General features: G+C 38.4%; 1 gene segment (V, D, J or C); it reads left to right on the forward strand.

Moving 5' to 3' along the window:
* Positions 1-1,727: 1,727 nt before the first annotated feature.
* LOC119807207 lies at positions 1,728-2,368 on the forward strand. The segment is given in 2 exon segments: positions 1,728-1,776; positions 1,980-2,368. Coding segments are annotated over 2 exon segments (438 nt in total).
* Positions 2,369-12,611: the final 10,243 nt, after the last annotated feature.

Consider the following 12,611-nt stretch of genomic DNA (forward strand, 5'->3'; position numbering starts at 1 on the left):
TCTTAACTTTTTGCCTTTATGTTTTATTTATTTATTTTTCTGTCTCTTGTACTTTACACATAATACTAGGTTTATAATTTACTTTTTATATATTCTTTCAGAGTTCACCAACCTAAAGTCCAGGTGTGTTCTGTGATTTCTATTATTGCTTCTAATTTTTATTCATACTCAAACTTTTTTATTGTATAGCATCAATCTATTGAATTATGGTCTATTGATTTTGGTAAAATTATTACTTGATTTAAGATTGTTGGGGACCCTTCCCCAACTACCTTGGTTATCAATGGCCCTGGGTAGTGCCACAGAAATCAGGACACAGAGTAGGAGATATAACTTCATATTTTATTGCAAAGCCAGTGCTCTTTTTATAATACTCAAATCACGATTCAAACTAGGTTCCCATGAAAATAGTTTCATAAACTAGTAAATTGGTTGCAAATAATTTCAAGAGCTTCATGCCCTAGTAAATCTAAACAAAAAGCCTGGTGTTATGGGAATAACTCTTGCTGTAATATACCATGTAAAAACACCTCATCAGAAGACAAACCACAACCTAATTAGAACCTTTGAACTACAGTGTACATCTGTGTTCTCAAGGACTGACTATTGGCAAGGCACTTTACTGATGGGAGAGGTTTGCCTCCTCCCAACTTGGTTTGCCAAGCCTATCAGATAGAATGCTACCTCATGTCACCCCTGCACAGAGTTTCTATGCAGTTCAAAACCAGCCCTCTACAAAAGATAACTCTGTTCCCTTCTGAAGAAATGTTTTTAATGTTCACTATATCATGAAGACCATTTTCACCCAGTTACAATATTGCTAAATTGTAAATTATTATAGAATATGCATTTTTCAAATAACCACTCTCGGTAAATATTACCCTACAGCAAAGACTTTTTGAAAAAATCACATTTGTTTTCTTCCTCTTCTATTTCCAAATATTTTTCATCTTTTTTCAGTTCCCTTAGTTGTGCATGTGATACTTGTTTGTCTATGCAGAGTGTACCATTGCTTTGGTATTTAAGATTTTCTCCTCTCAATGTTAATGTTCTCCAGGATTTACACAGAGTGATTTTTGAGCTGTACTTTGTTTAGTCTGGAAACTGGAACACACATTTGTGACACTTTTCATTGTCCGCTGTATAAGTGTGGTTTTAAAAGTGGGAAAAATAAGCAAATTTAGCCTCAATTTTCTCTCTCTCTCTCTCTCTCTCTCTCTCTCTCTCTCTCTCTCTCTCTCTCTCTCTCTCTCTCTCTCTCTCTCTCTCTCTCTCACTCTCTCTCCCTTTTTTCTCCTCCACATTTTTTCTTTTACTGCATGTTTTTTTTTACTCTTAGATTCTTTTATTGTGATTTTTGGAACATATTTTATCACTTTTTGCTAAACATTAATTGTTATTTTTAGATAGCTTTCCTAACATTTCTTCAAAACAAACAGATTTTAAAATATAGATTTTAAACCAAAGTTGTTATTAGAGTGCCTAATTGGTTTATGTTTGAGTGCTGTAAGATGACAGCATTCAGTGATTGCTCACACTCCCCATGGTGTTATTTTCCACTGTTGATTGACAGCAGCTACTCACACATACTGCTCAGACATTTTCTTATGTATTTGCTGACTGCTTTGCATGGGCTTCTCCAGCTCAACCCAACCTCCTAGAATTTATAAACTAAGTAAGCCCTTTGAGTGAGAACTGAGATACATCAGAGAGACAGAGAAAGCAAGATGGTGTCACAAATCCAGGTTATCATGTCCCTGCTGCTCTGGGTGTCTGGTGAGAAATTTACAAGTATTATCATCTTTTTAGATCACTTCTTTGTATATAAGAAATTCACAATGTATGCTATGACAGAATATGTCTTACACAATAATACTCTGACAATATGACATTACAAGGATATTAAATGACAAATTTCAACTGGTACTAGATCTTGTTTCTTCATATTATGTATCATCATTGAATCTTGCTGATTGCAGGTGCCAGTGCTGATATCGTGATGACCCAGTCTCCATCCTCCCTGGCTGTGTCAGCAGAAGAGAAGGTCATCATCAGCTGCAAGTCCAGTCAGAGTCTTTTCACTAACTACTTGGCTTGGTATCAGCAGAAACCAGGACAGGCTCCTAAACTACTAATCTATGGGGCATCTGATGGGTACCTTGGGGTCCCTGATCGTTTCACAAGCAGTGGATCTAAGACAGATTTCACTCTCACCATCAACAGTGTTCAGGAGGAAGACCTGGCAGATTACTACTGTAAGCAGCACTATGATGATCCTCCGACATTACTTCAGCCACCAACAAAAACCTCAAAGATTCTCAACAGCTGCCTGCACCACACAGCCCTGGACCTGCACACTTCCCCCTGAGACCTGAGGCTGGTGTTTTCAACCACTAGTGTAAAAGTTTGAAGAGCCCAGCAGAACATGAAGGAATCAATGTCTCTTATGGTCATTAGGTATGAAAACACCTTTAAATGAAAATGTTGCCAAGAACTCAATGCTATCTTTCCATTCCACAAACTCTGCTTGAATAACCATGACTCCTGGTGTTATTGGTCCATACACTGAAGTTATGGGGCCCTGGAGCAGAGCCCTCCACCAGTTTCTCTGCTGTTGGCCTTGGACGGGCAGAAGCCTTCCATCTATATCTGTCTTAGATCTGCAATCATTTTCCCAATGGGCCCCCCTTTTACAGCATGGGCACTTTCCTGGTCTGGCAGTAGTTCCCGGAGTGAGTTGTGGACATTCCTTTTTAAAATGTCCAAGGGCACCACAGTTAAAGCAGGTTTTATCCCCAGTTGTCTGGGATCCTCGCCCAGGCCTGATGGCAGCGGCAATCACCTGGCCCTGAATAAATTGCCCGTCAATATCCCGGCAGATCCGGATGTACTCATTTAAGCTTTTTGTCTTATGTGGCCTCAAGGCTTCCTTACAGTATTTATTTGAATTCTCAAACACCAGCTGCCTAATTATGGGCATAGCTGTGGTCACATCACCAAATAATCTCCCTGCCAACTGCAATATCCTATCCACATATGGTTCTGAAGGCCCTTGTAAAACTTTTGACAGCCGGGCGGTGGTGGCGCACGCCTTTAATCCCAGCACTCGGGAGGCAGAGGCAGGCGGATCTCTGTGAGTTCGAGACCAGCCTGGTCTACAAGAGCTAGATCCAGGACAGGCTCTAGAAACTACAGGGAAACCCTGTCTCGAAAAACCTAATTACTCAGGTAACATTATTTTCCTTCTCAGATCTTCGATGGGGTTGAAGACTAAATAAATGTAGTTACTTCCCTCTCATGACTTGGCCAAGTTATTTATTATACAAGACTTAAGCTAGTTAGAATAGGATATTTGTACTTATTGTATATAATTTTGTAGTATGTTTAGAACTCTCTTACTTAAACAAAAGGGGGAGGTGTTGCGAGAGCTCCTTCTGCTCCTTCAGCCAGTAGCCGCTGAGATACCAGCCCATTGGGGCATGGTCTCTCTCTCTTTAAAAAAGCAGCCATTGCCCTCAGCTTGCTCTCTGGCTTCTGGTTCTGCTTCCAGCAACTAGGTTCCCTTCCTGATTGTGCGGAGGGCTGTTGTCTGGGATGGGATCTGTGAGTTTTTTCCCCCTTAAATAAATAACCATTATATTAATCATAACTTCAAGCTGGTGTGGGATTGTTTGTGATTTATGCCTTCAGGCAATATTGCATTAAAAAGACATTAAATGACACATTTCATAAGTTTTGAATTCTGCTGTTTTATTATTATACATCATCATTGGAATTCCTGATTGTAGGTGTCTGTGCAGATTTTGTGCTGACCCAATCCCCATCCTTCCTGGCTGTGTCAGCATGGAAGAAAGCCACCATCAGATGCAAGTCCAGTCAGAGTTCATGGTGAGATACATACTCCACAGTGACTTGCAATGACTGGGCCACTTTTGCCTTCGGGCCTGCAAGAGGCCTCTCAAGGAGGTTCCTGGTGGTATCAGGTTATCTTGTCTGTTTTTTGTTGATCTGCATTCATTGGTCCAATGTTGGTCTTTGCCACACCTTCTAAATATACCTGAATGCTGAGTCCTCCTAGTCGTATGATTCACAGAGGAGATATTATTTCTAAAAATTCTTAGTCTAAAGTCCCTTGTCAGATGTTCTATATTACCACAATTAAAACATTTGGTATTTTGATGTCTTCTTATTCCTTTGGAAATTGCTTTGCCTACCCAAGATTCAATATTACAGTCCAATGTCTCAATGTTCATTGTATGCAGGATCCATTCATCCATAGGTGCTAATCTAACCTTTAAAGACCCAAGTACTTTTTGGCATTCTAAGTTGGCATTTTCAAAAGCCAGCAATTTAGTAAGTACTCATCTAGCATCTGGGTCGGTTACTCCTGTTTATACAGCCTTAGTTAATCTTTGTAAAAAGTCACTAAAGGGTTCTCTCTGGCCCTTTTTAACCATGGTATATAAATCAATTAGTTTTCCTAGTTCTTGAATCCTGCCCCAAGCATTTATGGCTTCTTTTTTTGCATAGGGACAAGATTTGTTCATCATCAAGAGCTTGAACATGTGGGTCAGCATAAGTGCCCTCACCAAGAATTTGATCTGGTATGGCACAGAAGGTCAGATATTTTTAAAACAGTAGAAATGGCCAATTTCAGCACAGTGCTCTTTTAGTTTTGAAACACATCTAAGTGGTAATGACACACATGTGCTGAGAGTAAAGTAATGGAAGTAAATCTACCTAGAGAATGGGGGTACAGGCACAACTCTGCTGATATCTGGTACAGTGGATCCAAGCAAAACTAAAGCAGACAGCTAAAGAAAAAAAAACCAAGAAATGAATCATCAAAAGTACATTACAGCTACAAATGCAGACACACCAAACACTGGAATTCAAATTTTATATACAAACCAGAATACAATGGACAGAGGAGGTAAGATATGCCCTAATATAACAGAAGATGGTATTTTCAGTATACCACTCTTATCTTTGGCTTTAAGCTAAAAACCACCAAAGAAATTTTAGAATTGCACTGTATGAGAAGGAATGGATACAACAGATATTAAATATATATCTCATCTTTCATGTATAAAAGTATACATGATTAACATAAGGACCACCTCTGCCAATTCTTGAAAATGGAATCTAGAAACACATCGAGAGGTTGTACATTATAACCAAGTTGGTTTAGATTCATGGGTAAAAGTTTGGCCCGCTTTCATCCAAATTCACTAACTACAAGTCAACACAAATTGAAAAAGAAGCAGAAATCCTATCACCCTCTCCATCAGTGCAAAACACTCATCTAAACTCATAATAAACTCTCTGAATGGATTAGTGGTAGAAGCATCATTCATGAATATAACAAAGAAGAAATGACATAGTCGGTAGGATCTGCAGTTATGTTTGCAGCTTCTGCTTCCATCATTGATACCAAGAAAAACAAAGTCAACTGTTCATCTGCTTTCAATATTGGAACATGTCATCATGGGAACAGATGGCCTTAGCTGCGGAAATACTCATGTTTTGCCACGCTGTTTTTATTGAAAACATCAAAAAAAAATTTACAACAGTGCACAGACAGCTGATGGCACACACAGTTCTGTGAATGCTGTGATGACACAGGCACACTGTGATGTGTTCTTTGTGCAAGTTTTTACCAAACTGGAACAAAAGTGCTGGAAAGCTAAGGGAGTGAATAATTGCAAGAATATTGGGAACCACACGGTCAGAATTTGCGTGTCAAGTTTCTTCAAGAAGAGGATGCTAAGAAGGCTCTAAAGTAGTTGAATAACTTGGTTTAATGGACAACTGATCCACAGCTGATTAGTCTTAGGAAGAATAATTTTAGAAAAGCCCACTACCTCCAGTAGAAAATGGGAGAGTTCACAAGAGAGGCTTCTGCAACTTCATACATCTGGAGCATCTCTAGAAAACTGCTAAGGGCACTGTGTGAGTGCCAGCTCAAGGAGCATAGATCTATGTCCCCATCCCTGGAGTGTATTACTGATCAAGAGAACAGAGTCATGGTGGCAGCAGAGATGATGGAGCATGAGAAGGTAACAGAAATGGGTGATTATGAGCAAAGCCATTTTTACTCTGTGTGTCAGCTAGACTGTATTGCAGCTGATTGACAAGTCAATTCACAATGGGATTTAATAGAAAAACTAGAGAAACAAACACGAGTTTCTGAGTGAAATTTGTAGTAACAAAGCAAAACAAAATTAAACAAAAACTAATATAGTAAATCAAAACAAAACTTAGTATAAACCAGAAAACTGCTACTCAAACCTCAAATGAGAAAATGGCATCTGCTGATTCTTTCAATGTTATTCAATAATAATGCTTAAATCTCAGTCACAGAAAAAAAAGCCAATAATAAAAAATGAGATATAAATAGTAAACAAAGAAATTTTAAATTTCAAACTTTCACACATAATGTGTTCTTATATTTAAAATAGTCTCAAAACTCCAGAAAACTCTTAGACCTGAAAACACTTTCAGCAAAGAGCAGGATACAAAGACATCATACAATCATCACTACCATTTTTGTGTAGTAGTTACAAACTTATTACAGAAAAAGTCAGGGAAATTCAATCTACAACTTTGAAACAAAATAGCTAGGGATCAGTTTAAGCAAAGAAGTTAAAGTGCCCACAGTAGAGTGACTGGGACATTGAATAAGTAAGTTGAAGAAAGAGGACAGAAAGAGCTCCTGCACTCATAGAGAAATTCATGTAGGTTGTGATACCTGTGTGATACAAGAATGTAATATGTATAAATAACAAATGAAAAATTTGTGCTCTGAATTGCATTGAAATGATGAAGCACTATGTTTGTATCAATAGAAGAAAATGACATCATGTGCTTAGCATTGGGTCAGTTGTGAGGTTCTTCTACATGGCAGAAAGGCCCTGTATATGCCTGTGGTGTGGCAGCATATCAGAACAGGACTGTCCACTTACTCTGGAATAAGTTGATTTGCCTCACTGAGAAAGACTCCCAGAATGCTATTTACATTGTGTTCATAGGACATATAAGGCTCCCTGTTACCGCTTTGTCCTTGAGGACTGGTGATCAACAGACCAAAACGGAAAGGGGTATGGCACAGAAGGTCAGATATTTCTAAAACAGTAGAAATGGCCAATCTCAGCACAGTGCTCTTTTTTAGTTTTAAATTGAAAACTATCAAAGGAAGTTTAGAATTGAACTGTAGAACAATTGAATGCCCACTATTACAAATAAAATATATTCCATCGATCATGTATATATATATATTTATTATATATCATTGAGGCATCACATGAACATTATAGAAAAAAAACTTTATTGTAAGCCACATGTTAGCCTAAGAAAAGGGCAAAGGAATGTAATGAAACTACAAACCATTACAGAGAGAAATTATAGGAACTAAATAATTAACTGGAGACTTCCCAGTAGCATTTTCCCCTTATTTTACTGACTTTATTGAGCTATACATTTTTCTCTTCTCTGCTCCCTTTCTCTTCACTTGCCTTAAACCCTTCAACCAAATGGAAATGGGGCATAAGTAGCAGGAACAGGAACTCCAACCAATACTATTACAAACACACCTAGTAATAGAAAGTGACCACAACAAGAGAGTTTACAAATAGAAGAGACTTCAAAAGCTAAGAAATCGGGAGTTAGACTAGTTCTACACAGAATTAGACTTTATACTAAATAGTCTATGAAAGCTGTACCAGCCACACTGTAGATCTGACAGTTGCTCTTGAAGATGAATTAAATGCTGCAAGAGTTTAAGTTGGAATGTGGAACTGTATGATCTCATTTGAATTCAGATGAAAATGTGCCAGTATTGGAACAGCTTTTAAAAAATAAAGATCCACTATATAGCCATATATAAACACTTTCTCACAAAATGGGTGGAAGAATGTGGGTCACACAGTGTTAACAATCACATTAAATGCCAGCTGATCTATGGAGCATGCTCAGTAATTTAGAGGGCAGTTGTAACTTCTGTACGGTGAAGAAGAAGGTTCTCTTGGGCTTTTTGGATCAGATGTAAAGTGACAAGTATTGGTGTAGATTAATGTATCTCTGAATATGTCAGGTATAGAAAACAATAGGCCTACTTTGGGGCATCTCTAAAGTTATAAACAATATAACCTTTTCTTTTGCAAAATGAATATTATGCTGAATACAAAAATAAAAACCTAAGTAGAATATCTAGTTTATATTGTAATCCCATTTTTAAAAGTACATCACAAATGTGTGGGATAGTGGTAAATCAAGTCCTGTTTGTTTACAGTATTTCTCCCAATCTGTTTTGCAGACCCCTTTCTGGAGAGACATCTGTCCATGGAGGCACACATGGTATCTGCAATAGAAGTTCCTGGTCATCCATGCAGATGGTGTAGGTGATATGGAGACACCTGGTTTTTCTTAGCACCAGACAACATGATAAGAGCTACATAGTAAATTTTAACTTTTAGCTACTTTTGAATGTCAAAAGAAACTGTGTGTAACTGTTTAGAATATATTTTATATTAATAGCACATTTTTATTTGAACTTCATTCCAACTGAACATCCCAGGAAATCCAATTAAAGGTAATGCTTTAAAAAGAACTTTTCATAAGGATAGATTGGTAAGTCTTAGTGAACATGTAATAAAGTGTCGTGAAGTAAACCTCTTAAATAAAAGAAGTGAAACTAGGGTCTTCTTTTTTAATTTATTTTATTTTATTAAAAATTTCTGCCTCCTACTCCCCTCCCATTTACCTCCCCCTACCCCCCTCCATTCCCCCTACCTCTCCTGTCCTAAGAGCAGCAAGGGTTCCTTGCCTGTGGGAAGTCCAAGTTCCTCCCCCCTCCATCCAAGTCTAGGAAAGGTGAGCATCCAATCAGGCTATCCCGCCCCCCCCCAAAGCCATAATGTGTAATAGGAGCCAAATCCAGTGCCATTGTCCGTGGCTTCTCAGTAGCCCTCATTGTCTGCCATGTTCATGGAGTCCAGTTTTATTCCTTGCTTTTTCAGTACCAGTCCAGCTGGCCTTGGTGAGCTCCAATTAGATCAGCCCCACCATCTCAGGGGGTGGGTGCACCCCACACGGTCCTGACTTCCTTGCTCATGATCTCCCCCTTTCTGCTCCTCATTTGGACCTTGGGAGCTCAGTCTGGTGCTCCAATGTTGGGCTCTGTCTCTATCTCCATCCATTGCCAAATGAAGGTTCTATGGTGATATGCAAGATATTCATCAGTATGGATAAAGGATCTGGCCTTTTCCGGCTCCCTCTCCTCAGCTGCCCAAGGAACTAGCTGGGAGCATCTCCCTGGATACCTGGGAACCCCTCTAGAGTCAAGTCTCTTGCAACGCTAAAATGGCTCCCTTAATTAAGATATATGCTTCCCTGCTCCCATATCCACCCTTCCTATATCCCAACAGTCCCATTTCCCCCAAGATCTCCCCATCCTCCCCTTCACACTTCTCTCTCCCCATCTCCCCTTGCCCCCATCCCATCCCACACCCATGTTCCCAATTTTTGCCCGGCAATCTTGTCTACTTCCAATATCAAGGAGGATAACTATATGTTTTCTTTGGGTTCACCTTCTTATTATCTTCTCTAGGATCATGAATTATAGGCTTGATGTCCTTTATTTATGGCTAGAAACCGATTATGAGTGCGTACATCCAATGTTCATCTTTTTGGGTCTGGATTGTCTCACTCACGATAGTGTTTTCTATTTCCATCCATTTGCATGCAAAACTCAAGATGTCATTGTTTTTTATCGCTGAGTAGTACTCTAATATGTATATATTCCACACTTTCTTCATCCATTCTTCCACTGAAGGGCATCTAGGTTGTTTCCAGTTTCTGGCTATTACAAATAATGCTGCTATGAACATAGTTGAACAAATGCTTTTGTAATACGAATGGGCATCTCTTGGGTATATTCCCAAGAGTGGAATTTCTGGGTCCTGGAGTAGGTTGATCCCCAATTTCTTGAGAAGCCACCATACAGCTTTCCAAAGTGATTGCACAAGTTTGCATTCCCACCAGCAATGGATGAGTATACCCCTTACACCAAAACCTTTCCAGCAAAGGCTATCATTGGTGTTTTTGATTTTAGCCAATCTGACAGGTGTAAGATGGTATCTCAAAGTTGTTTTGATTTGCATTTCCCTGATCACTAAGGAGGTTGAACATGACCTTAAGTGTCTTTTGGCCATTTGAACTTCTTCTGTTGAGAATTCTCTGTTCAGTTAAGAGCCCCATTTTTTAATTGGGTTAATTAGCATTTTAAAGTTTAGTCTCTTAAATTCCTTATATATTTTTGAGATCAGACCTTTGTCAGTTGCTGGGTTGGTGAAGATCTTTTCCCAGTCAGTAGGCTGCCTTTGTGTCTTAGTGACAGTGTCCTTTGCTTTACAGAAGCTGCTCAGCTTCAGTAGGTCCCATTTATTCAATGTTGCCCTTAATGTCTGTGCTGCTGGGGTTACACATAGGAAACAGTCTCCTGTGCCCATATATTGTAGAGTACTTCCCACTTTCTCCTCTATCAGGCTCAGTGTGTTCAGATTAATATTGAGGTCTTTAATCCATTTGGACTTGAGTTTTGTGCATGGTGATAGATATGGATCTACTTTCATTCTTCTACAGGTTGACATCCAGTTTTGCCAGCACCATTTGTTGAAGATGCTTTCTTTCTTCCAGTGTGTACTTTTAGCTCCTTTATCAAAAATCAGGTGGTCATAGGTTTGTGGGTTAAGATCTGGGTCTTCTATTCTATTCCATTGGTCGACTTCTCTGTTTTTATGCCAATACCAAGCTATTTTCAATACTGTAGCTCTGTAATAGAGTTTGAAATCAGGAATGGTAATGCTTCCAGAAGTTCCTTTATTGTATAAGATTGTTTTCGCTATCCTGGGTTTCTTGTTCTTCCATATAAAGTTGATTATTGTCCTCTCAATCTCTGTGAAGAATTTTGATGGGACCTTGATGGGGATTGCATTGAATCTATAAATTTGGGAGAATTGCTATTTTTACTATGTTTATCCTCCCAATCCAAGAGCAAGTGAGATCCTTCCATTTTTCTGCTATCATCTTCAATTTCTTTCTTCAATGACTTAAAGTTCTTGTCAAATAGATCTTTCACTTCCTTGGTTATAGTTACCCCAAGATATTTTATGCTATTTGTGAGTGTCGTGAAAGGTGATACTTCTCTGATTTTCCTCTCTGCTTCTTTATCCTTTGTGTATAGGAGGGCAACTCATTTTTTGGAGTTGATTTTGTATCCTGCCACATTACTAAAGGAGTTTATTAGCTGTAGGAGTTATTTGGTGGAGTTTTTGGTTTCCTTATGTACACTATCATATCATCTGCAAATAACGAAAATTTAACTTCTTCCTTTCCAATTTGAATCCCCTTGATCCCCTTATGTTGTCTTATTGCTATTGTTAGAACTTCACGCACTATATTGAAGAGATATGGAGAGAGTGGACAGTCTTCTCATGTTCCTGAATTTAGTGGGATGGCCTTGGGTTTCTCTCCATTTAATTTGATGTTAGCTGTCAGCTTGATGTAAATAGCCTTTATTATATTTAGGAATGACCCTTGTATCCCTAATCTCTCCAAGACCTTTATATAAAGGGGTGTTGAATTTTGTCAAATGCTTTTTCAGCATCTAATGAGATGACTATAATTTTTTTCCTTCAGTTTATTTATATGATGGATTACATTGATATATTTTTGTATGTTAAACCAGCCCTGCATCTCTGGGATTAAGCCTACTTGATCATAATGGGTAATTTTTCTAATGTGTTCTTGGATTTGGTTTGCCAGTATTTTTTGAGAATTTTTGCGTCAATGTTCATGAGTGAGATTGGCCTGTAATTCTCTTTCTTGGTTGGGTCTTTGTGTATCAGGGTAACTAACTGTAGATTCATAAAAGGAATTTGGCAATGGCTCTACTGTTTCTATATTATGAAATACATTAAGGAGTATAGGTATTAGGTCCTCTTGGAAGTTCTGGTAGAATTCTGCATTGAAACCATCACGTCCTGGGCATTTTTTTTGGTAGGGATGTTTCTGATAACAGTTTCTAATTCTTCATGACTAACAAGACTATTTAGATTGTTCACCTGGTCCTGGTTTAACTTTGGTATATGGTATTAATCAAAAAAATGTCCATTTCTTTTACATATTCCAATTTTGTGGCATACAGGCTTTTGTAATAAGATCTAATGATTCTCTGAATTTCCTCTGTGTCTGTGGTTATGTCCCCTTTTTCATTTCTGATCTTATTAATTTGTGTGTTCTCTCTCTGCCCTTTGATTAGTTTGGCTAGGGGTTTGTCAATCTTGTTGATTTTCTCCAAGAACCAGCTTTTTGTTTCATTGATTCTTTGGATTGTTTTCTGTGTTTCTATTTTGTTGATTTCTGCCCTCAGTTTATTTCCAGTCTTCTACTCCTCCTAGGTGAGTCTGCTTCTTTCTTTTCTAAAGCTTTCATGTGTGCTGTTAAGTCTCCAATGTGTGCTTTCTCTGTTATTTTTAAAGTGGGCACTTAGTGCTATGAACTTTTCTCTTAGCACTGCTTTCATAGTGTCCCATAGGTTTGAGTATGTTGTG

The sequence above is a fragment of the Arvicola amphibius genome, chromosome 2 (assembly GCF_903992535.2).
Source record: "Arvicola amphibius chromosome 2, mArvAmp1.2, whole genome shotgun sequence".
Lineage (NCBI taxonomy): Eukaryota > Metazoa > Chordata > Mammalia > Rodentia > Cricetidae > Arvicola > Arvicola amphibius.